Genomic DNA, 21,198 nt, shown 5'->3' on the forward strand with positions numbered 1-21,198 from the left:
TGTGCCTTCTAGTGCAGGGGGCTGAACGTCCGACTCTGCCTCACCTTCTGTATCGGGGTGCTGACCCGCGCGATCTAATGTGCCAGGCTTGTCAAAGATCAGCTTACGTTGCTTCGGGTCTCCGTGCCCCATTATGCCCATTGGAGAGATAGTAGGAGCCAGGTAAGTTATGGCAAGTTTATTGGGGGCGCCGCTGTGAAAAACGGGGGGCATCACAGAGGGGGCCATTAGTCCAATGAGCTCCTAGGGAGGAGAGTCCAGTTATCGGGGAGGAGAGATCACGAGTATGCTTATGCGTTGGGGACGGCCTCGTCCAGGTTGTTGTGCTGCTTAGGGTGTGAGAGAGCTGGGCCCTAGAGATGACGTGAGAGGCAGGGGTCCTTCAGAGCGCATGGTTTGAGACTGTGCTCCAGCTTTGGGGCCCATAAGGCAATGTCTTGCGTGATGCAGCACAGTATGACTAGGCTGTGGCTTCTGATTCGCAGTCACTGGGGTAGTTGGGGTCTAGCAGAGTCTCAGCACTGTGGCCCATCTAATGGTTTCTCTCTGCCCCTGTCGCATGGTAATGCCGAATCTGGCCCACGGTGTGAGGAGGAGGGGTGTTGTCCCTGTGTGCTGTCCCAGTGCCAATGGGAAGCTTGGGGGAATCTGGAGCCATGCAGGAGGAGCGCAGGGACCGCTTTCGGTCAACAGTCAGGCCCGTAGATTCAGCCACTCTAGAGCGTTTAGTTGACTGAGGCCCCGCCTCGCGATCTTTACCGACCGAAGAGGGTGGGTATGCGTGCGGCATCTTGGACGGCAAAGGGGGCCAGCACCTATCACCTTGGGAGCTGTGCTGGGCCCGAGGAGAGCAGCGGATCAGGGTCGGGCCCACGTGGGTTACAGCGCCGACCTGGGCGTATCGGGTGGGTCTTATAACTCACCGGGGCCCCAGATATTGGCTGTCTCGGCTCGTCCTCACTCCAGTACCGGCATTCAGACTGCAGTGGTTCCAGCCAAGGGCAGTCTGAAGTGGACCAAGGGTTCAGCAGAGCACCGCAGCTCAGGCTTCAGGCTCGCCCACAACCCCTGTCGTTGCAGGGCCTTTGAGGCAGGCCGGGCAGCCTCACGCTCCAGCAGGGTCCTGCATCGGCTCAGTGACACGGAGCCAGGACCCGCACTCCTCAGCGATGCTGCCGCTGTGTCGGTTGTCTGCTGAGCAAAATTTCAGAGGAATGGATGACAGGAAATGTGTATTTTTGTTAGGTGAAGGGCATTGGGCACTGGAGTTTCAATGCTGTGCAGCCATCTTGTTCGCCGGCTTGACCACGCCCCAATGAGTCTTCTTTCTAACAATGAGCGCATTATTTATAGTATTGGAGGCAATGAATCCACTTACTATTGGTGTTAGAGCAAATATGACAGAGAGATGGAAACAATGAGTTAAGAGCATCAATAAAGGTGGATAACATCATTGAGTCGGTGGGGAGTTCTTGTATGAATTTTAGGATTTTGTAGATTTGTTTCCGGGGGGTCACTCAGGGCATCGCCGAGCACACATGGGGGGTTACTCAGGTCATCACTAAACACACATGGAGAGTCACTCAGGTCATCGTCGAGCACACATGGGGGGTCACTCAGGTCATCGCTGAGCACACATGGGGGTCATTCAGGTCATCATCGAGCACACATGAGGGGTCACTCAGGTCATCGCTGAGCACACATGGGGGGTCACTCAGGTCATCGTCGAGCACACATGGGGGTCATTCAGGTCATCATCGAGCACACATGAGGGGTCACTCAGGTCATCGCTGAGCACACATGGGGGTCACTCAGGTCATCGTCGAGCACACATGGGGCACTCTCTCCTTTGGTCTAGCGCTTGGAAACCCTCTGGGGTACCTGTGTGCTTTATAAGACACAAATAATATGAAACCCAGGCATCTAATAAGGATGCAAAACTGACAAGGTTCTAAAGACTGCCAGAGATTTGTCGCAGGACTGCGTCATTTACACACCCTGATGAATGCCAAGGACCTACCTCTGCCCTGCACAGATCTGATTAACCTACCTCTGCGCTGCACCAGATACACAGATCTGATTGACCTACCTCTGTGCTGCACCAGGTACATAAATTTGATGAGTGCGAGAGGTCCGTTGCAGGACTGCACCAGGAACACTACTCTTGTGAATGCCAATGACCTACTACTGGGCTTTGAAGTGCACCACCTACACAGTTTGGATTGTGGGTCTGCAAAATGTCTACAATTTGCTTTCACACAAAGATGTGAAATGTCAGGAAAGTGCTGCTAAATTATGCTAAAAGTGAATACGTCATGCGTTGTTGCATCAATTTGTGGCATGAAGAGAAATATAGAGCGAACAAAACAATTGCCACAAACAACAACCGCTTGTCTTCTGGTAGTTTGCCTTGTTATCGTGTTATAATTTTGCTGTGAACTGCAGCGTAATTGTGCAACGTGGCATAATAGCATAATTTTAGGACTTTGTCATAAGAAGCAGATTTTGAAATTCTTAAAATTACAACATGCACCAGTTGCCCCACCATGCACCAGTTTCCCCACCATGCAGCAGTTCAGTTGCCCTACGTTGCACCAGTTGCCCCCAGTTGCCCCACCATGCACCAGTTGCCCCACCGTGCACCAGTTGCCCCACCATGCACCAGTTGCCCCACGTTGCACCAGTTGCCCCCAGTTGCCCCACCATGCACCAGTTGCCCCACGTTGCACCAGTTGCATCACCATGCACCAATTGCCCCACGTTGCACCAGTTGCCCCACCATGCACCAGTTGCCCCACCATGCACCAGTTGCCTCACCATGCAACAGTTGCCCCACGTTGCACCAGTTGCACCAGTCTGATGAGTACCGAGGATCCACCGATTCGTAGTCACATCTAGCTGTTACAAGTGTGAGAGAGCTTTCATAGGCTTCCATCTTTTACGAGGCCATATGAGTGCCAGATCTCTATTACAGGACTGTATCGTTTACATAGAGTCTATGAGTATTGTTTTAAAAAAAATATATATTCATAAACTTTTTTATAGCGCGAACAAGATCGGAAGGATATCAGAGCGCTTTACATTATGATGGGAGGAATAGCATAAATGCAATATCAACATCCGAGCAAGTAAGCATATCCCTCTTAGGGTAAGAATTTGTTCATAACGATTCGTTTCGCATCCAAGTTGAAAGCCTTCGTTAAAGAGATTCTGCGTACTTCTGGTGGAAGAGAGTTCCAAATCTTTTGTGTCGCGCCGGAGAAAGCTCGGTGACAAGTTCCTTTTTTGTTAAGGAGGAGTGGTGTCAGAAGGAAGGTAGTGGCGCCTCTTGAGGCTCTTAAACCACAGGATAGTTGAAGTTTTTGCGCAAGGTACCTGGAAGTATTGAAGTGAAGGGCTTGGTGAGCCAGAACGGGAATCTTTAACTGAATTCGAGCTTCGTAGGGTAGCCAATTGAGAGATTTTAGGACTGGGGATATACGTTAGTATCGTTTGGTGCCTATGATCAGTCTAGCCGCTGCGTTCAGTGTTGACCTTAGTGGAGTCAGGGTGTATTTGGGAAAGCCACAGACGGTAGCGGCAAAACAAGCGCTTGGACACCTGCTTGAAATCATTTAGTGCAAGGAAAGGTTTGATATTTCTGAGTGACCTCAACAAATGGTTTGCTCCCTTACATACATTGCTGATAGGATTTTTCATTTTCAGGTGCTTGTCCATGGTGATTCCATGAGACTTGGTTGAGTCTATGACGAGGGGAGTGCATTTGAAAGCAGTGAGGTGGCTGAGCCATAGGTCTATCTTGGGGATGTGGCTCAGAGGGGAGATGAGCAGGAATTCTGTTTTGGAAGTGTTGAGCAGAAGATGGTTCTCCGTTAACCAGTTTTAAGTGGACATTAGGGTAGTGTTGAGGGAGATGATGTTTTCCAGGGATGGGATTTTCAAATAGAGTTGTGTGTCATCCGCATACATGTGGAAGAGAATGTTCATGGAGTTTAATGAGTTAACGAGAGGTTCTAAGAAAAGGTTGAAGAGGATAGGAGATAGGGAAGACCCTTGAGGGACCCCCATGAGTACAGGAGAGGACTGGGGGAGAGAGAGGCTTGCCTTGACTCTTTGTGATCTGTGATGTAGAAAAGACGAGAACCATTGTAACACCTGATCAGCAAATCCCATTCTGTTTTTCCGGATGGATAGGAGGTTGTCATGATTAACCGTGTCGAGTGTGGAGGAAAGGTCAAGGAGAATCAAGAGGCAGGATTCGGTTTTGTGAAGCATTTTTAAAATGTCATCCATGACGTGGGTGAGAGCCGATTCGGTGCTGTGTCCCTTCCTAAAACCAGATTGATGCTGGTCTAGAAGTTGATAATTCTCTATGTGAGCACAAAGTTGAGATTGAACACATTTTTCTAGAAGTTACGCTATGGTGGGGATATTGGAAATAGGGCGTAAAATAATGAGATCAGATTTGTCAGTGTTAGTTTTTTTTAGAATAGGTGATACCTGAGCTGCTTTTAGGCAATTGGGAACTGTGCCTTGTGAAAGAGAAGCATTTACTATCCTTGTCGAGGTGGGGAGGAGTGCATTCTTGATTTCTTTGAAGCTGGCCGGGGGCAACGGGTCACTGAAGTGGTTGGAAGGGTTGATATTCTGAAGAATCTTGTGGATGTCATTTTCACTAAATGGGGTAAAGGTGCCCCACGACGCACTGTTCTTGGTGGTCAATTTGTCCTTATCAAAGGGGTCAAAGGAGGAGGCGGCACTTGAGGGAGGCAAAAGAGCCTTCTTAGAGGCAAGGTCAGAAGAGAAGAGTCTTGATTTCTCCAAGAAGAAAGCAGCAAGTTCGTTGCATGAGGATGGGCTGCCACCAAGTTCAGAAGGGTTTGGACCAATGACTGATTGCTGTTTGACAAATTCAAACAGTTTCTTGGGGCGGTTTGCCACTTGATCCAGTTGGTATCTGGAGTAGTCATCACTGGCACTCTTGATTTGTTTGTTGTAGAGGCTCCTGACATCTCTAAGGAGTTTTAGTTGGTCCGAGAAAGGATTGGATCGCCAGGACCGTTCAACTTCCCTGAGGTTGCGTCGTTCTGTGTTTAAGTTATCATTATACCACGGTTTGGATATTTTAGTTGAGGCATTTTTGTGTTGGAGTGGATCAATGTCATCCATGTTGTTGGTGATTGTCGAGTTGTAGGCGTCGGTAAGTGATTGCACCTCGGCCTTGTCAGCTTGGGCGGAGAGAGCAAATTAACATTGGGCAGCTAGATTGTCAGAGTTTATTGATTTGAGGTCTTTTTTCCATATCTTCGATTTCAGTGGTTGAGCCTTCCTTTCAATACCTCCCTGTTAATGTAAAAGAGGATGATGTGGTGGTCGGACCAATCACATGGGGTAATGGAATCTATGGTGATGGTGTGCCCGTTAGAGATGATGAGGTCTAGCGTTTCTCCTTTCATATGAGTTGGATGGTCGCAGTGCTGAGTCAGATCTTGATCATGTAAGAATGATTTAAAGCAAGATACAGCGGAGTCGTTGGGGTTGGACCAGTGAAGGTTGAAATCACCAAAGGAAGATTTGGGCCACTGCTGAGTCAAGATTCCTAGGGATGGTTTCCATTGGCTGCTCAATGAAGGGGAGGTTGTCACCCAGGTGGTGGTAAAAGGTGTGAAGTTTGCAAACCAGTAGATTAATACTAGAGATGCTGAGACACAGGTATTCACTGGAGGAAGGCGCAGAGGACTCCAAGTGAGAAATCACGTGTTTTCCTGTGGATACAGGCTAGGCCACCGCCCGACTTCAGAGCTCTGTCTAGGCTAATTATGTCTTGAGTCGGAGGTACTAGGAGGTCTAAGAAAGGAGTGGAATCGGGTTTAATCAAGTTTCAGTGAGGATGATAATCTCTAACTCATTGTGTTGGATGAGGTCGAAGATATCGGAGGCGTGTTTACTGGCTGATCTACAATTAACATTTAAGTTGTAGTGGATTAGGGGGAAGGAGTCTGGGTGATGTTCACACGGGTGAGGTTGTCGGAGTTGCTGCATCTAGGATTGCGGGAATGTTTTCTGTTTGGGTTGGAAAGGAGGGAATGTATTTGTCTTGGCTGGACCATGTTAGGTTTGGACCAAGAAGAACAAGAAATGTGACTGTCCAGGAGATCAGTTGATGCCGGATGTGTCCCACATCCTCTGGGACTGGCGTAGGCATTAGGTAGGGAAATGGATTTCAAAATAGAGGGGGCTAGCAGCTGATCCATGTGGTCACAATCCCTGGTGGACGATCTGGCCAATTTAAAGTGGTGTGGAGAGAGCTGATCACAGGGAAAAGATAATTTGAGAGGGATTTCAGGTCTTGTAGCTCAGAAGTGAAAAGCTGCAACTGTCGAAATATCTCGTCAAGTCGCGCAGCCAGGTCTGAGTGTTGGTCTAGGGGTGGAGGGTGTGAGGGAAAAATGATCGGTGAATGGGAGCATCTGTGTAAGCCAGTTGAGGCCTGTGTGGGGGCTCGTTGTTTAGATTCTGGCATAGCCTGTTGAAGGTTGTAGGGATGGGGGAAGGGGGAAGGGGCATCATCTAATAATCGAGGAAACTGTATGTCTTGAGGGAACCTCTCAAATCGATAGAAACCCTGTGACGGACTAACAGACGGCGAGAAGATTGAGCCCACAGATCCGCCAGCCACCTGAGATGGATATCTTATGGGTTGACATAATTCCACCGGGGACAAGGCAGCTCTGGGATCAGCTATATGAGTTGTGGGGTTAAGGCAGAGTGGGGTACTCACAACTGTTAAGGGGGAAGTACTGGTTAAGCCCAGCGGAGAAGTAGAGGTTAAGTAGGAGTCAGAGGAGTTGGCATGCATCGCATTTTTAAGAGTGTCGTAAAAATTGGCCATCTTTGCTAGATTGATATTAGAGGCTTGGATTAGGATGAAACCATTATTGGAGAGGGTGATAGTGGTGGAGGCTTTGAGGGAGGACGGGGGAGATGCTGTTAGTTTGAGGCCATGTGGGGTTTTCTTAGATCCTGGTATTCGAAGCAAGGAGTAGAGCACAGCTCGCCAGCATGCCCGTTTTCTGGTATTGAAGATGAGGTCATTCACCGGAGTACCTTTGCTGGTGCAGTAGTAGGGGTCTGTGAATAGCATTTCTGGTCTAGCTTTGAGTATGCGATGTTTGTATTTTTTTGCCGCATTTTTAGAGAGGTCAGTAGGATAATTGATGATGAAGGCATTGGAACCATCGGGATCAGGACTTATCTCCATTGTGAAGTAGAATCCTGGAGCTCAGAGAAGAGAATAAGGAGGTGAGAAAAAAAGACAACAATCCTGGGAGCATATTATCAAGGCAGGCGAAATGACATTATCTCCGGTTTTGATGCCGTTTTCGGCCTCAAAGCCACGATGATTCCATCGCCCTATTAGCAAACTGTCGCTAACATCAGTTAGCGACAGCTTTTAGGTGATAGCGAGCAGTTTGGGGTCCGCTTTGCATGTCAGCGATATTTATCGCTAATGACATGCAAAGTGGGCGTCCCTTTCCAGTTAGCGACTGAAAGCAGTCGCTAATGTCGCTATCGCCTTTTAGCAACGCAGGCGTAGGGAAAAAATATGCGCTAGGCGAGAATATCGCTGAAAACTAACGCCTACTCAGACCAGTTCTTAGGAGGTGGATATCCAGGTTAAGACCCTATTGGCGAAGATGCGTGAATATCGCTGGCTTTCTAGTGATATTCACGCATTTAGCCGCTATCGCTGGTTATTTTATCGCATTGGAGATAACCGTTGCTAATATCACGTTATCTCTGCGATAAAAAAAATGTCGCTAAGCTTCTTTAGCGAGAAATATCGCTACTGGTTCTCTCAACAGAAAGGTGAGGGGGCGGAAAGGCAGCACGTTGGGAGGCGTAGAGATCTTGCTGTGCAAAGCTAGTGACTGGGGTCCCTTAAATCACTGCAGTTGTGGGATCCCGTAACTTGTCTCAGCGCTATAAACTGACATTGGCCATTACTCAGGACGATGGGAGGTCCATCTAGGAAGAAATAAGCGGGTTACAGAATGGTTTCTGTGCTACGACCTGGACACAAGTTTACAAACTTAGTGAGAAAAGTGCCCAATAGATGTCGTTTTCAGGACATGCAGTAGGTCCCATGGCTTCTTGAGTCATTAATTGCTTGACAAAAAGATCAGCATAATAGTAACATCCGTAGCTTGGAGAAATGATCCTCGTGATATGCCTGCATAATAGCAGGACCATTGATTATATCTAGGCATAATACAGCAGAATGCGCCCAACCAAAGCCATTATCAAGTCCGTCAGTCAGTTCTTAGGGCTTTTGCAACCAAAGTGGGCTTGACACAAGCAACACATAAAAAGAAATCAGATATGTAGTGGGGTTATTCCACCTGAAATGTAGGAGCTGCAGCAATACAATTAATTACAAGCCTAGATTTCCACTCTCAATATAACTAGAGAGGGTACAGTAGTCACAATGTATTTGTATTGCCGCCATTTTAAAGTCAGGCGATGTACGGCGATCGTAATGTCTTCATATTGCTGCCATTTTAAAGACAGCCAGTGTACAGCATGCCTCGGTTAAATAAGCTCAGTCCCCAAGGCTGAAATGCAATGCCTAACAAGATCACCTGCATATCGCCTTGTGGGAGGTACAGAACCACACGAGCCGAGTGCAGTGAGCCCCGCAATGCCTATATTGCTGTCAGCATTAGTGCAGGCAGCCCTCAGACCACGACCACCAATAGGCAGCAATCCGGCATAAGGCGGTGAAATACCTGACAATAGTCATGGAGACGGAGGGGCGGAACCCCACCGAGGATGGAGATCACTGTCCGGAACCTGGAAGGTCAGAGAGTCAGCAGCGTTAGAGGCAAGAAAATGGCTTCGGAGCCCATACCCCCAACCTCAGCGTTGTCATCAGGCGTGCTGTTGGTCCACCAGATGTGGGAGAGAGGGACCCCATGATCGGGAGCGGCTAGTGGACTCCAGTCAGATCCCCATGAGCAGAGATCACAAGCCGCAAGCAGGAACACGTCGCTGGATCGTTCAGGCCGCGGGAGAGGCCATGTGAATGGCCTCTACCTGGAAAGATCACCTGCAAGTACCAGGAGATCTCAGGTCACTGGAAGCAGGCCGCTCGGGAACGGAGAAGCCAACAGCAGCAAAACCAAGGGCTCGCTGCTAATAAAGTCTGACCGAGAACATTACACTAGTCCCGGAATCCAGAGCTACCTCGAGCTGGAGTCCAGGGGGTGCGGGACGGACCTGGGCGGCCTCGGGCTGGAGTCCAGGGGGTGCGGGAGGGACCTGGGTGGCCTCGGGCTGGAGCTGGAGTCCAGGGGGTCCAGGGGGTGCGGGACGGACCTGGGCGGCCTCGGGCTGTAGTCCAGGAGGTCCAGGGGGTACGGGAGGGACCTGGGCAGCCTCGGGCTGGAGTCCAGGGGGTCCAGGGGGTACGGGATGGACCTGGGCGGCCTCGGGCTGGAGTCCAGGGGGTGCGGGAGGGACCTGGGCGGCCTCGGGCTGGAGTCCAGGGGGTCCAGGGGGTGCGGGACGGACCTGGGCGGCCTCGGGCTGTAGTCCAGGAGGTCCAGGGGGTACGGGAGGGACCTGGGCAGCCTCGGGCTGGAGTCCAGGGGGTCCAGGGGGTACGGGACGGACCTGGGCGGCCTCGGGCTGGAGTCCAGGGGGTGCGGGAGGGACCTGGGCGGCCTCGGGCTGGAGTCCAGGGGGTCCAGGGGGTGCGGGACGGACCTGGGCGGCCTCGGGCTGTAGTCCAGGAGGTCCAGGGGGTACGGGAGGGACCTGGGCAGCCTCGGGCTGGAGTCCAGGGGGTCCAGGGGGTACGGGACGGACCTGGGAGGCCTCGGGCTGGAGTCCAGGGGGTGCGGAACGAACCTGGGCGGCCTCGGGCTGGAGTCCAGGGGGTCCAGGGAGTCCAGGGGGTGCGGAACGAACCTGGGCGGCCTCGGGCTGGAGTCCAGGGGGTCCAGGGAGTCCAGGGGGTGCGGGACGGACTGGGGCGGCCTCGGGCTGGAGTCCAGGGGGTTCAGGGGGTACGGGAGGGACCTGGGTAGCCTCGGGCTGGAGTCCAGGGGGTGCGGGACTGACCTGGGCGGCCTCGGGCTGGAGTCCAGGGGGTCCAGGGGGTACGGGAGGGACCTGGGCAGCCTTAGGCTGGAGTCCAGGGGGTCCAGGGGGTGCAGGACGGACCTGGGCGGCCTCGGGCTGGAGTCCAGGGGGTCCAGGGGGTGCGGGAGGGACCTGGGTGGCTTCGGGCTGGAGCTGGAGTCCAGGGGGTCCAGGGGGTGCGGGACGGACCTGGGCGGCCTCGGCCTGAAGTCCAGGGGATCCAGGGGGTACGTGAGGGATCTGGGCAGCCTCGGGCTGGAGTCCAGGGGGTCCAGGGGGTGCGGGACGGACCTAGGCGGCCTCGGGCTGGAGTCCAGGGGGTGCGGGACGGACCTGGGCGGCCTCGGGCTGGAGTCCAGGGTGTCCAGGGGGTACGGGAGGGACCTGGGCAGGCTCGGGCTGGAGTCCAGGGGGTCCAGGGGGTGCAGGACGGAATTGGGCGGCCTTGGGCTGGAGTCCAGGGGGTCCTGGGGGTACGGGAGGGACCTGGGCAGCCTCGGGCTGAAGTCCAGGTTGTCCAGAGGGTGCGGGACGGACCTGGGCGGCCTCGGGCTGTAGTCCAGGGGGTCCAGGGGGTGCGGGAGGGACCTGGGCGGCCTCGGGCTGGAGTCCAGGGGGTCCAGGGGGTGCGGGAGGGAACTGGGCGGCCTTGGGCTGGAGTCCAGGGGGTGCGAGACGGACCTGGGCGGCCTCGGGCTGGAGTCCAGGGGGTCCAGGGGGTGCGGGAGGGACCAGGGCGGCCTCGGGCTGGAGTCCAGGGGGTGCGAGACGGACCTGGGTGGCCTCGGGCTGGAGTCCAGGGGGTCCAGGGGGTGCGGGACAGACCTGGGCAGCCTCAGGATGGAGTCCAGGGGGTCCAGGGTGTGCGGGACGGACCTGGGCGGCCTCGGGCTGGAGTCCAGGGGGTCCACGGGGGTGCAGGAGGGACCTGGGAGGCGTCGGGCTGAAGTCCGGGGGGTCCAGGAGGTGCGGGAGGGAACTGGGCAGCCTCGGGCTGGAGCTAGAGTCAAGGGGGTCCAGGGGTGCGGGACGGACCTGGGCGGCCTCGGGCTGGAGTCCAGGGGGTCCAGGGGGTACGGGAGGGGCCTGGGTGGCCTCGGGCTGGAGTCCAGGGGGTCCAGGGGGTGCGGGACGGACCTGGGTGGCCTCGGGCTGGAGCTGGAGTCCAGGGAGTCCAGGGGGTGCGGGACGGACCTGGGCGGCCTCGGGCTGGAGTCTAGGGGGTCCAGGGGGTGCGGGAGGGACCTGGGCAGCCTCGGGCTGGAGTCCAGGGGGTCCAAGGGGTGCGGGACGGACCTGGGTGGCCTCGGGCTGGAGCTAGAGTCAAGGGGGTCCAGGGGGTGCGGGACGGACCTGGGCAGCCTCGGGCTGGAGTCCAGGGGGTCCAGGGGGTACGGGAGGGACCTGGGCAGCCTCGGGCTGGAGTCCAGGGGGTGCGGGACGGACCTGGGCGGCCTCGGGCTGGAGTTCAGGGGGTCCAGGGGGTGCGGGACGGACCTGGGTGGCCTCGGGCTGGAGTCCAGGGGGTCCAAGGGGTGCGGGACGGACCTGGGTGGCCTCGGGCTGGAGCTAGAGTCAAGGGGGTCCAGGGGGTACGGGAGGGACCTGGGCAGCCTCGGGCTGGAGTCCAGGGGGTGCGGGACGGACCTGGGCGGCCTCGGGCTGGAGTCCAGGGGGTCCAGGGGGTGCGGGAGGGACCTGGGCAGCCTCGGGCTGGAGTCCAGGGGGTCCAGGGGGTGCGGGACGGACCTGGGTGGCCTCGGGCTGGAGCTAGAGTCAAGGGGGTCCAGGGGGTGCGGGACGGACCTGGGCGGCCTCGGGCTGGAGTCCAGGGGGTCCAGGGGGTGGGGGACGGACCTGGGTGGCCTCGGGCTGGAGCTGGAGTCCAGGGGGTCCAGGGGGTGCGGGAGGGACCTGGGCAGCCTCAGGCTGGAGTCCAGGGGGGCCATGGGGTGCGAGAAGGACCTGGGCGGCCTCGGGTGGAGTCCAGGGGGTGCGGGACGAACCTGGGTGGCCTCAGGCTGGAGTCCAGGGGGTGCGGGACGGACCTGGGACCTGGGCGGCCTCGGGCTGGAGTCCAGGGGGTCCAGGGGGTGCGGGACAGACCTGGGCGGCCTCGGGCTGGAGTCCAGGGGGTCCAGGGGGTGCGGGACGGACCTGGGCGGCCTCGGGCTGGAGTCCAGGGGGTGCGGGGCCTCGGGCTGGAGCTGGAGTCCAGGGAGTCCAGGGGGGGCGGGGCTGACCTGACCTGACCTGGGCGGCCTCGGGCTGGAGTCCAGGGGGTGCGGGACGGAGCTAGGCTGCCTCGGGCTGGAGTCCAGGGGTTCCAGGGGGTGCAGGACGGACCTGGGGGGCTTCGGGCTGGAGTCCAGGGGGTGCGGTACGAACGCCATATGCACACACATGTAACTTTCAGTGGTGCAGCAGGGTGTCCTTGAGACACCCCTGCACCCTTGAAATAATTCTCAAATTGCGATTAGCAAATTGCGAATTCGCAAATTAAGAATTATTTCACAGTCATTTCTATGGGTCTCCTGGCCCGTAGAAATGAATGGGAAAATATTACTTATTTGCGAATTTGCAAATTGCGAATTTGCAAATAAGGAATAATTGGAAATCGCTAAAAAATAGCGATTTTCTACATACATACCATTTTGCGATTTCTAAATAGTGATTCCTTAAAAATCGCTATTTAGAAATCGCAAATGGTGATGATGATACATATGGCTCCAAGTCAGTATACCAGCCTGAGACAGAGATTGCAGCCACCCCCAAACCCACTGAGCCTTGATTCAGTGTGGTGCATTCTAGGTGATATTGAGTCCTTTAAGATTTCACAGTGATAGCTAGTAAAACCCAAACCCTCTTTCATCATGAATAGGCAGACTCAAGAACTCGAAGTTACCAGGAATATATGTTTAAAATTTATTAGAAAATCAAACTCCCATCCTAGTGTATGCAACATAAGTAGTAACTAATATAAAAATGCTTATCAGGAGGCAGATTAATACAAATATTGTACTATTGTGATGGTATCAGAAAGCCTCGTCACATCAGTGTCCCTAGCCCCACCTTCCTCTTTGCTAGCCAGGGAAGAGGCCTGCCTCGAGTCTCAAAGATGGCTCGCTCCTATGATCCTCTTCTAAATAATAGAACCGATTTTCAGCAAACAATACTCATCTAATTTTGCAAACTATCGCCCTGGTAATGGATGGATGAGCCTTCCCCCTAAACATCGGGAAAGTAAAATGTTCACAGCTTTTTATACAATGTTCCTCTTTATCTTAAGCTCTGTTCTAATATATATATTGTATTTAAACATTGTTGAACATTTTCAGAATAAAGAATTAACAGTATGGCTTTACTTACACTCTGAAACCTGGCCTAATGTTTAAAAGTAATAAATGAGAGCTCAAGATATCAGTTTCTATGGAGCTTTGTCTCCTATTTAAAAACAATCAGTAAAAAAGAAAACACAAACCATATTTAAAGCACAAACATAAATTGAAGCAGATTTAATCATTATGTTGCATTGAATAGACATTTATAAATGTGCATCTGTGTTTGAAACATACATCTAAATAAACAACAAACATTACATAAGAAGAATCTCTAACTCTGTTCCAGTCATTATCCGCGGGCCACACTTACCTCTTTACGGAGGTCGGTGCGATACTCTGAACTCCCTGAAGTGGTTCCGCCTGAAGTCCAGGGGGTCCAGGGGGTGCGGGACGGACCTGAGGCTCTGCTCATCAAAGGACGCCCTATGTGGGCTACATCAGCAGAGCGGAGGAAGGCTATGGGGCGTGTTTACAACGAAGTGGCGGAGCCTCCTCGGCTTAACGCCACGCGCCGCCATTTCTGAAATGCAGGGCTGCACCATATCTACAACAATACCGCGCATCTCTGCGTTTCCCCCTGCGCTGGTGCTAAACTTAGCAGCCGAGCGCCAATGCAGGCATCTTTGCCACATAGAGCATGGGTGTCTGCGTTGAGGGGAAGATAAACAATCTTTAAATGACGTTTTGTACCTTTTATGGGTGCTGCTTAATGCAGCACACAGTTGCAAAATGTCATTTCTGTTGTTTGATTGTTTATGTGCAGACAGGGGGACCTATCTGCACATACGAAGCAATGGTAGTATACTGTGTCCATGTGCGCTGCACAACGCAGCACATCGGGAACTCGCAAAAATGAGGAGAAAAAAGCATTTCTCCTTGTTGCACCCTGTTAAGACCAGGCTTTGGCACTGCCACCTCTTTATGCCACCCATCTAAATATAGGGCAACATCAGGATAAATTGGTGTTGCAGTGGAACGCCCACAGCAACACCCGCTGCCCTCCCCTTTCACTCTGGGGCCTTATTTACAAGGCAGCATTAAGCCACGTTAAGTAGATTGACACTACCTTGTAAATAAGGCAGAGCCCCTGTCGCCATCACAGTGAAGTGGTGTTTGCAATAGGGGGTTATAAGAATGCCCCTTTGTATCTCTGTCCTTCTGTCTGCACAGATCTATTTCTGTCCTTCTGTCAGCACAGTTCTGTCTCTGTCCTTCTGTCAGCACAGTTCTATATCTCTGTCCTTCTGTCCGCACAGTTCTATGTCTCTGTCCTTCTGTCTGTACAGTTCTATCTCTGTCCTTCTATATGCACAGTTCTATGTCTCTGTCCTTCTGTCTGCACAGTTCTATCTCTTTCCTTCAGTCTGCACAGTTCTATATCTCTGTCCTTCTCTCCGCACAGTTCTATGTCTCTGTCCTTCTGTCTGTACAGTTCTATCTCTGTCCTTCTGTCTGTACAGTTCTGTCTCTGTCCTTCTCTCAGCACAGTTCATTCTCCATCCTTCTGTCTGTACAGTTCTATATCTGTCCTTCTGTCAGCACAGTTCTATATCTCTGTCCTTCTGTCCGCACAGTTCTATGTCTCTGTCCTTCTGTCTGTACAGTTCTATCTCTGTCCTTCTATTTGCACAGTTCTATGTCTCTGTCCTTCTGTCCGCACAGTTCTATGTCTCTGTCCTTCTGTATGCACAGTTCTATCTCTGTCCTTCTGTCTGCACAGTTCTCTCTATGTCCTGCTGTCTGCACAGTTCTATCTATGTACTTCTGTCTGCACAGTTCTCTCTGTGTCCTGCTGTCTGCACAGTTCTATCTCTGTCCTTCTGTCTGCACAGCTCTATCTCTGTCCTTCTGTCTGCACAGTTCTGCCTCTGTCCTTCTGTGCACACAGTTCTATAACTCTGTCCTTCTGTCTGTACAGTTCTATCTCTGACCTTCTGTCCGCACAGTTCTATGACTCTGTCCTTCTGTCTGCAGTTCTGAGTCTCTGTCCTTCTGTCCAAACAGTTCTCTCTCTGTCCTTCTGTCTGCACAGTTCTATGTCTCTGTCCTTCTGTCTGCACAGTTCTGTGTCTCTGTCCTTCTGTCCACACAGTTCTCTCTCTGTCCTTCTGTCTGCACAGTTCTTTCTCTTCGTCCTTCTGTCTGTACAGCTCTATATCTGGCCTTCGCTCTGCACAGTTCTGTCTCCGTCCTTCTGTCTGTACAGTACTATCTCTCTCCTTCTGTCTAACAGTTCTATGTCTCTGTCCTTCTGTCCACACAGTTCTATGTATCTGTCCTTCTCTCTGTACAGTTCTATCTCTGTCCTTCTGTTCACACAGTTCTATGTCCCAGTCCTTCTGTCTGCACAATTCTATCTCTGTCCTTCTGTCTGTACAGTTCCGTCTCTGTCCTTCTGTCCGCACATTTCTATCTCTGTCCTTCTGAATGCACAGTTCTGTCTCTGTCCTTCTCTCAGCACAGTTCATTCTCCGTCCTTCTGTCTGTACAGTTCTATTTCTCTGTCATTCTGTCTGCACAGTTCTACCTCTGTCATTCTGTCTGCACAGTTCTCTTTGTGTCCTTCTGTCTGCAAATTCCTATGTCTCTGTCCTTCTGTCTGCACAGCTCTATCTCTGTCCTTTTGTCTGCACAGCTCTATCTCTGTCCTTCTGTCCGCACAGTTCTGTCTCTGTCCTTCTGTCTGTACAGTTCTCTCTCTGTCCTTCTGCCACACAATTCTATCTTAGTCCTTCTGTCTGCACAGTTCTATGTCTCTATCCTTCTGTCTGTACAGTTCTATGTCTCTGTCCTTCTGTCCACACAGTTCTATACCTCTGTCCTTCTGTCCGAACATTTCTATGTCTCTGTCCTTCTGTCCGCACAGTTCTATGTCTCTGTCCTTCTGTGCACACATTTCTATGCCTCTGTTCTTCTGTCCGCATAGTTCTGTCTCTGTCCTTCTGTCTGTACAGTTCTCTCTCTGTCCTTCTGTCTGCACAATTCTATCTCAGTCCTTCTGTCTGCACACTTCTATGTCTCTATCCTTCTGTCCGCACAGTTCTATGTCTCTGTCCTTCTGTGCACACATTTCTATGCCTCTGTTCTTCTGTCCGCATAGTTCTGTCTCTGTCCATCTGTCTGTACAGTTCTGTCTCTGTCCTTCTCTCAGCACAGTTCATTCTCCATCCTTCTGTCTGTACAGCTCTATCTCTGTCCTTCTGTCTGTACAGTTCTATGTCTCTGTCCTTCTGTCCGCCCAGTTCTATGTCTCTGTCATTCTGTCCGCACAGTTCTATGTCTCTGTCTTTCTGTCTTCACAGTTCGACCGAGTGTACTGTGTCTAGTCTCTGCCCTTGTTGGTAATCTGTCAGGGCTGTGCCCCATCAGCCCTGTCCCATGTCTCTCTCTTGCTCACCTGCCCCATGTCTCTCTTGCTCCCCTGCTCTGCTGCGTGCTTCTCTCTTTCTCTCCTGCCCTACCCCTGTCTCTCTTGCTCTCCTGCCCTGCCCCATGTCTCTCTCTTGCTCTCCTGTCCTGCCCCATGTCTCTCTCTTGCTCTCCTGCCCCATGTCTCTCTTTGGTTTCCTGCCCATGTCTCTCTCTTGCACTCCTGTCCTGCCCCATGTCTCTCTCTTGCTCTTCTGCACTGCCCCATGTCTCTCTCTCACTCTCCTGCACTGCCCCATGTCTCTCTCTTGCTCTCCTGCCCTGCCCCATGTCTCTCTCTTGCTCTCCTGTCCTGCCCCATGTCTCTCTCTTGCTCTCCTGCCCTGCCCCATGACTTTCTCTTGCTCTCCTGCCTGCCCCATGTCTCTCTCTTGCTCTCCTGTCCTGCCCCATGTCTCTCTCTTGCTCTCCTGCAGTCTCTGATACTCACAGAGTCCTCCCTCTTGTCTTGCAGATGAAGCTGCCCCTGTGAAGGAGAAGTGTAGGACAGGGATGAAGCATGAGGTCCCTGCGGGTTACTTCCTGCAGAACGTCTGGCACCCTGTCTACTGCAGCATGAACAGGTTCCCCTCACTGGATGACAAGAATGGCTGCCTGAAGGGGAAGTCGCTTCAACTCATCGGAGACTCCACCACGAATCAGTGGACTCATTTCTTCATCGACAAACTAACCAGTAGGTTTTGTTCACCACATTAGCATTAGGCCTGGGTATCAAAGAAATTTGGTAATTCTGCGTTACTCTTGTAATGGTGAATAAGTGATACATTTGGCCGCTCCGCTGGTCGAATTACCTTAGATGGAATGCAGTGGTTGTTAAACTTAAAGGGACTCCTCCCTCTACCTATCGTATTTGGAAACCACAGCATGCCCCTCGAGGCCCGTACATACTCGGCAGTGTTTAGAAGTTGTAATACCTACAGAGCATGCAAAGACGCCGAGTGGTATAGAGTGGTTTCTACACTTGGAATCCACTTCATACCACTCGAAGCCCTTACATACGCTGCACTGTTTAAAAATTGTAGGGGGATATTCTCAAGAACGTGTGATAATCATTGCAAAATTAGCTTAATGCAACTTTGCACATCGCAGTCTATCGCGACAAAATAACCCTGTATCAACGTTGTATTACCGACCCGGCTGCACCATGCGATAGTAGCAGGATAACATGCCAAATGACAGCGTAAAAATCAACGCAACGACGAAAAAATGTGAAACACTAATGCGAAAATTGTTGCGATGCCCAATTCGCAATACAAAAATATGCGACAGCCAGCGACAGGCCTGCAATTCCCACGCGTCATGCGTAAAAATGCACCATAAAAGCAATGAAAAAACACACCAAAACCAAACCAAACTGTGTAGCACCATGGATGCACCCAGACCGAGTGCAGAGGACAACCCGAACCCCACAAGCCCCACGGAGGACCAGCCAGTAACCTTGTGTATGGGGAAGGGCAAGGAGAAGAGGAAGACGGGCTTCAGTCCGCAGGAAGACCGGATCATCATCACGGAGGTGATAGAACACTACCAACAACCCTTCATCACCTCCACTGCGTCATTAGCAACACAAATGGAAATATGGCAGTCCATCGTAAACAACATGAATGCAGTCGGAGTGTTGAGGAGGTCAATGGAGGAGTCAAGGGGCGCTGGCATGATGTGCAAAGACAGACCAAACAGAAACTCACTGCCAACAGGAAGGCAGCAAAGGCGACAGGAAGAGCTGGATGACCTGGAAGAAATTGTGGCCATAGTCATCACTGTGGAGATGGTGCAAGGAGCCGGGAGCCCAGACACAGCTAGACATGACTTGACCCAACAGCAACAGCGTGAGTAACGACCAGTGACTGGGGGGACGGAGGGAGATGGGCACCATGGCACACATGCACAATCAGGTGCAGCACACTGCACACCCACAATGATTGTGGAACATATCCCTGATACCCTTGGCACACTGCAGCACACATAGAAACACCAAGTAGGCCCCCGTACACTATGAGCACAAAGGGGCACCCCTCCCTATCACCAATCTCACAACCTACCCATGCACATGTGCTGAATGCAGCAAAGCCGCAGCTCTGTGAGCCACACTGACAATGCAAGTGACACTGCATGACCGATAGCATGGCTGCAACCAAAATACAGGACATGGTGCACGACACAACACTGAGGTGGCCCACTGTGGATCACATCCTCAAACTAGCAGGTCACACTCTGACACATCCACGTGCACATACAACCCCTGACGTCAACAACACATCTGCAGACAAATAATGCACAAGCGTACGAAAAACATCCAAGAGCACAAATGTCCCAAGTCAACCAGACCTCAGCACCCGAAAAGCACACAAGTCAAAGACACACCGCCTCAAATGGATAAGGGGCCACAAAATCAGAGCTGCTGATGCGACTCTCCCACAATTCACCACACACACATTGCAATCACATCAATTCAGCATTGACAACAATGTGGTACAAAGTGCAATACTTAAACTACAGAACAGAGGACACAACTGGTGCTGCTTATGCGTAGAAACTGGCCAATCACATCTGGCATTGCATGAAACTCTGAGATGATAATGTGAGAGTACAACTGCATATCCGTCATGTGGTCGGAATGTTCACCAAAACAGTCACTATGTACAGTCATGTACAATGCATCAGCATACATAGGACACACTGTTAACCTGCATCACCCATTTACAGAGGGACAATCAACACCTCCTGCAGAGCAGACAAGACATATCTTCAGTGATGATGAAGAGGACACTGTGCACATTTGCCCCAACACTCTCCACCGTATTGTAGACAGCCTCTGCACCCCATCTCCAGGGGCAGGGCAGGCCAGCTGCATCAAGGTGGCCCCACCCCTGCACAGACCACACAGCAGGAAGCACACACCACCACGGCTGTCTCCCAGGACCACCATGACCAACAATGGCATTCCAACGCAGTGTGTTAGGGTGCCAGGAGAAGATGGGTGATCAGCTGTGGGTAGGGCTCAACCTCATGGCAGCCAAACTAGATGCCATACGTGGGTGTCTGAGTGCCATCAGGGACCATTTACAGTCCCTAACGGACACCGACTGTCCTCTCCATACTCTCCAATGATCCTTGGCTGACCTCGCTGGAACCAAGAACTGAATACAAGAACTGTCTAGTCAGACAGGCTCCAGTGATGACAGCACAGAGTTGGCACAGATGCGGAAGACAATGGAGACAATGGAGCCGATGCAGGCTGGAAGTATAGCAGCCACGACTGAACACCAGCGAGATGTAGCTGGGATCTCCCATGCCCTGCAGATCCTCATCTTGCCATTGCTGCCACAGAGCCTCTCCCAGATGACTGCTGCAGGAACTTCCACACATACATCGCCACCCTCTGATGTGTCAGTGGCACACAGTGATGCAGCCATACCACCTCCACACACACCTGACACACCGGACACAGAAGACGTATCAGAGGACTAAGATGTGGATGGTAATGACTGTGTGAGGAAGGAGGTTGTAGCATCCATCCCCGCCATATGACCTGTCCCGTCCTGGTTCAGCCCTCTGCATCATGCCGTGGAAAAACACCCCCCACTGACTTCCGATGCCCTCTGCGACATGCACCTGTACCCCGACATGGACTGCCAAATCTGCTCTGGTTACCAATGACACAGCAATCTGGCTGTGGACTGAACTCTTCCTCTTCCAATTAACTTTTCATTCCCCCAAGACTCTGGTTGGCCCTCCACTGGGCAAACATGTAATGTAGGGTTGACATGACCATGTTCTGCTACAGCTCCGACGCCACAGAATGTGAATACAACATTCCAAATCACACAGATGTGTCATGTCTATGTTCAATCAAGTATAAAAATATGGATGAATGTAGAGACATTGATTGCACTAAAAGGTCCACCCTGGGAAATGACATCAATGGGCATGTTTGACCCTGACCCACATGTCCAATTAGATGACTGTGAAGGTCTGAACTACCTGTGGCCTCGTTGCACATGAACAACAATCTCACAACCCCCCCAATGTAGCCCCTTGTCCATGTATTAAATAATGCTGTGTGTAGAAATGTCAAAATCTGTAGCAGGCCGAAATGTGGTAACTGAACATCTCTTTGCACAACCTACTCAGACACATCTGTGTGGACACAGCCAGTTTTTTTTATCACATTGATCCACATGGCAATAAGTTGGACACCATACTCACATTGCTGAGGACAGGTAAGAGCACAGTTCTACCAGCAACAGTCAGAACCACAATGTCTGGCACAAAGAGGTGG

General features: G+C 52.1%; 1 protein-coding gene across 1 annotated transcript in view; it reads left to right on the plus strand.

Moving 5' to 3' along the window:
- LOC147668330 (NXPE family member 4-like) overlaps positions 1-21,198 on the plus strand; it is a 283,603-nt gene that overhangs the window by 243,448 nt on the left and 18,957 nt on the right. Inside the window, exon 3 of the mRNA XM_086948593.1 lies at positions 17,371-17,589. Coding sequence (XP_086804719.1) covers positions 17,371-17,589 — 219 coding nt within the window. The remainder of the gene's footprint in view (positions 1-17,370; positions 17,590-21,198) is intronic.

The sequence above is a fragment of the Lissotriton vulgaris genome, unplaced genomic scaffold, assembly GCF_964263255.1.
Source record: "Lissotriton vulgaris unplaced genomic scaffold, aLisVul1.2 SCAFFOLD_1454, whole genome shotgun sequence".
NCBI lineage: Eukaryota > Metazoa > Chordata > Amphibia > Caudata > Salamandridae > Lissotriton > Lissotriton vulgaris.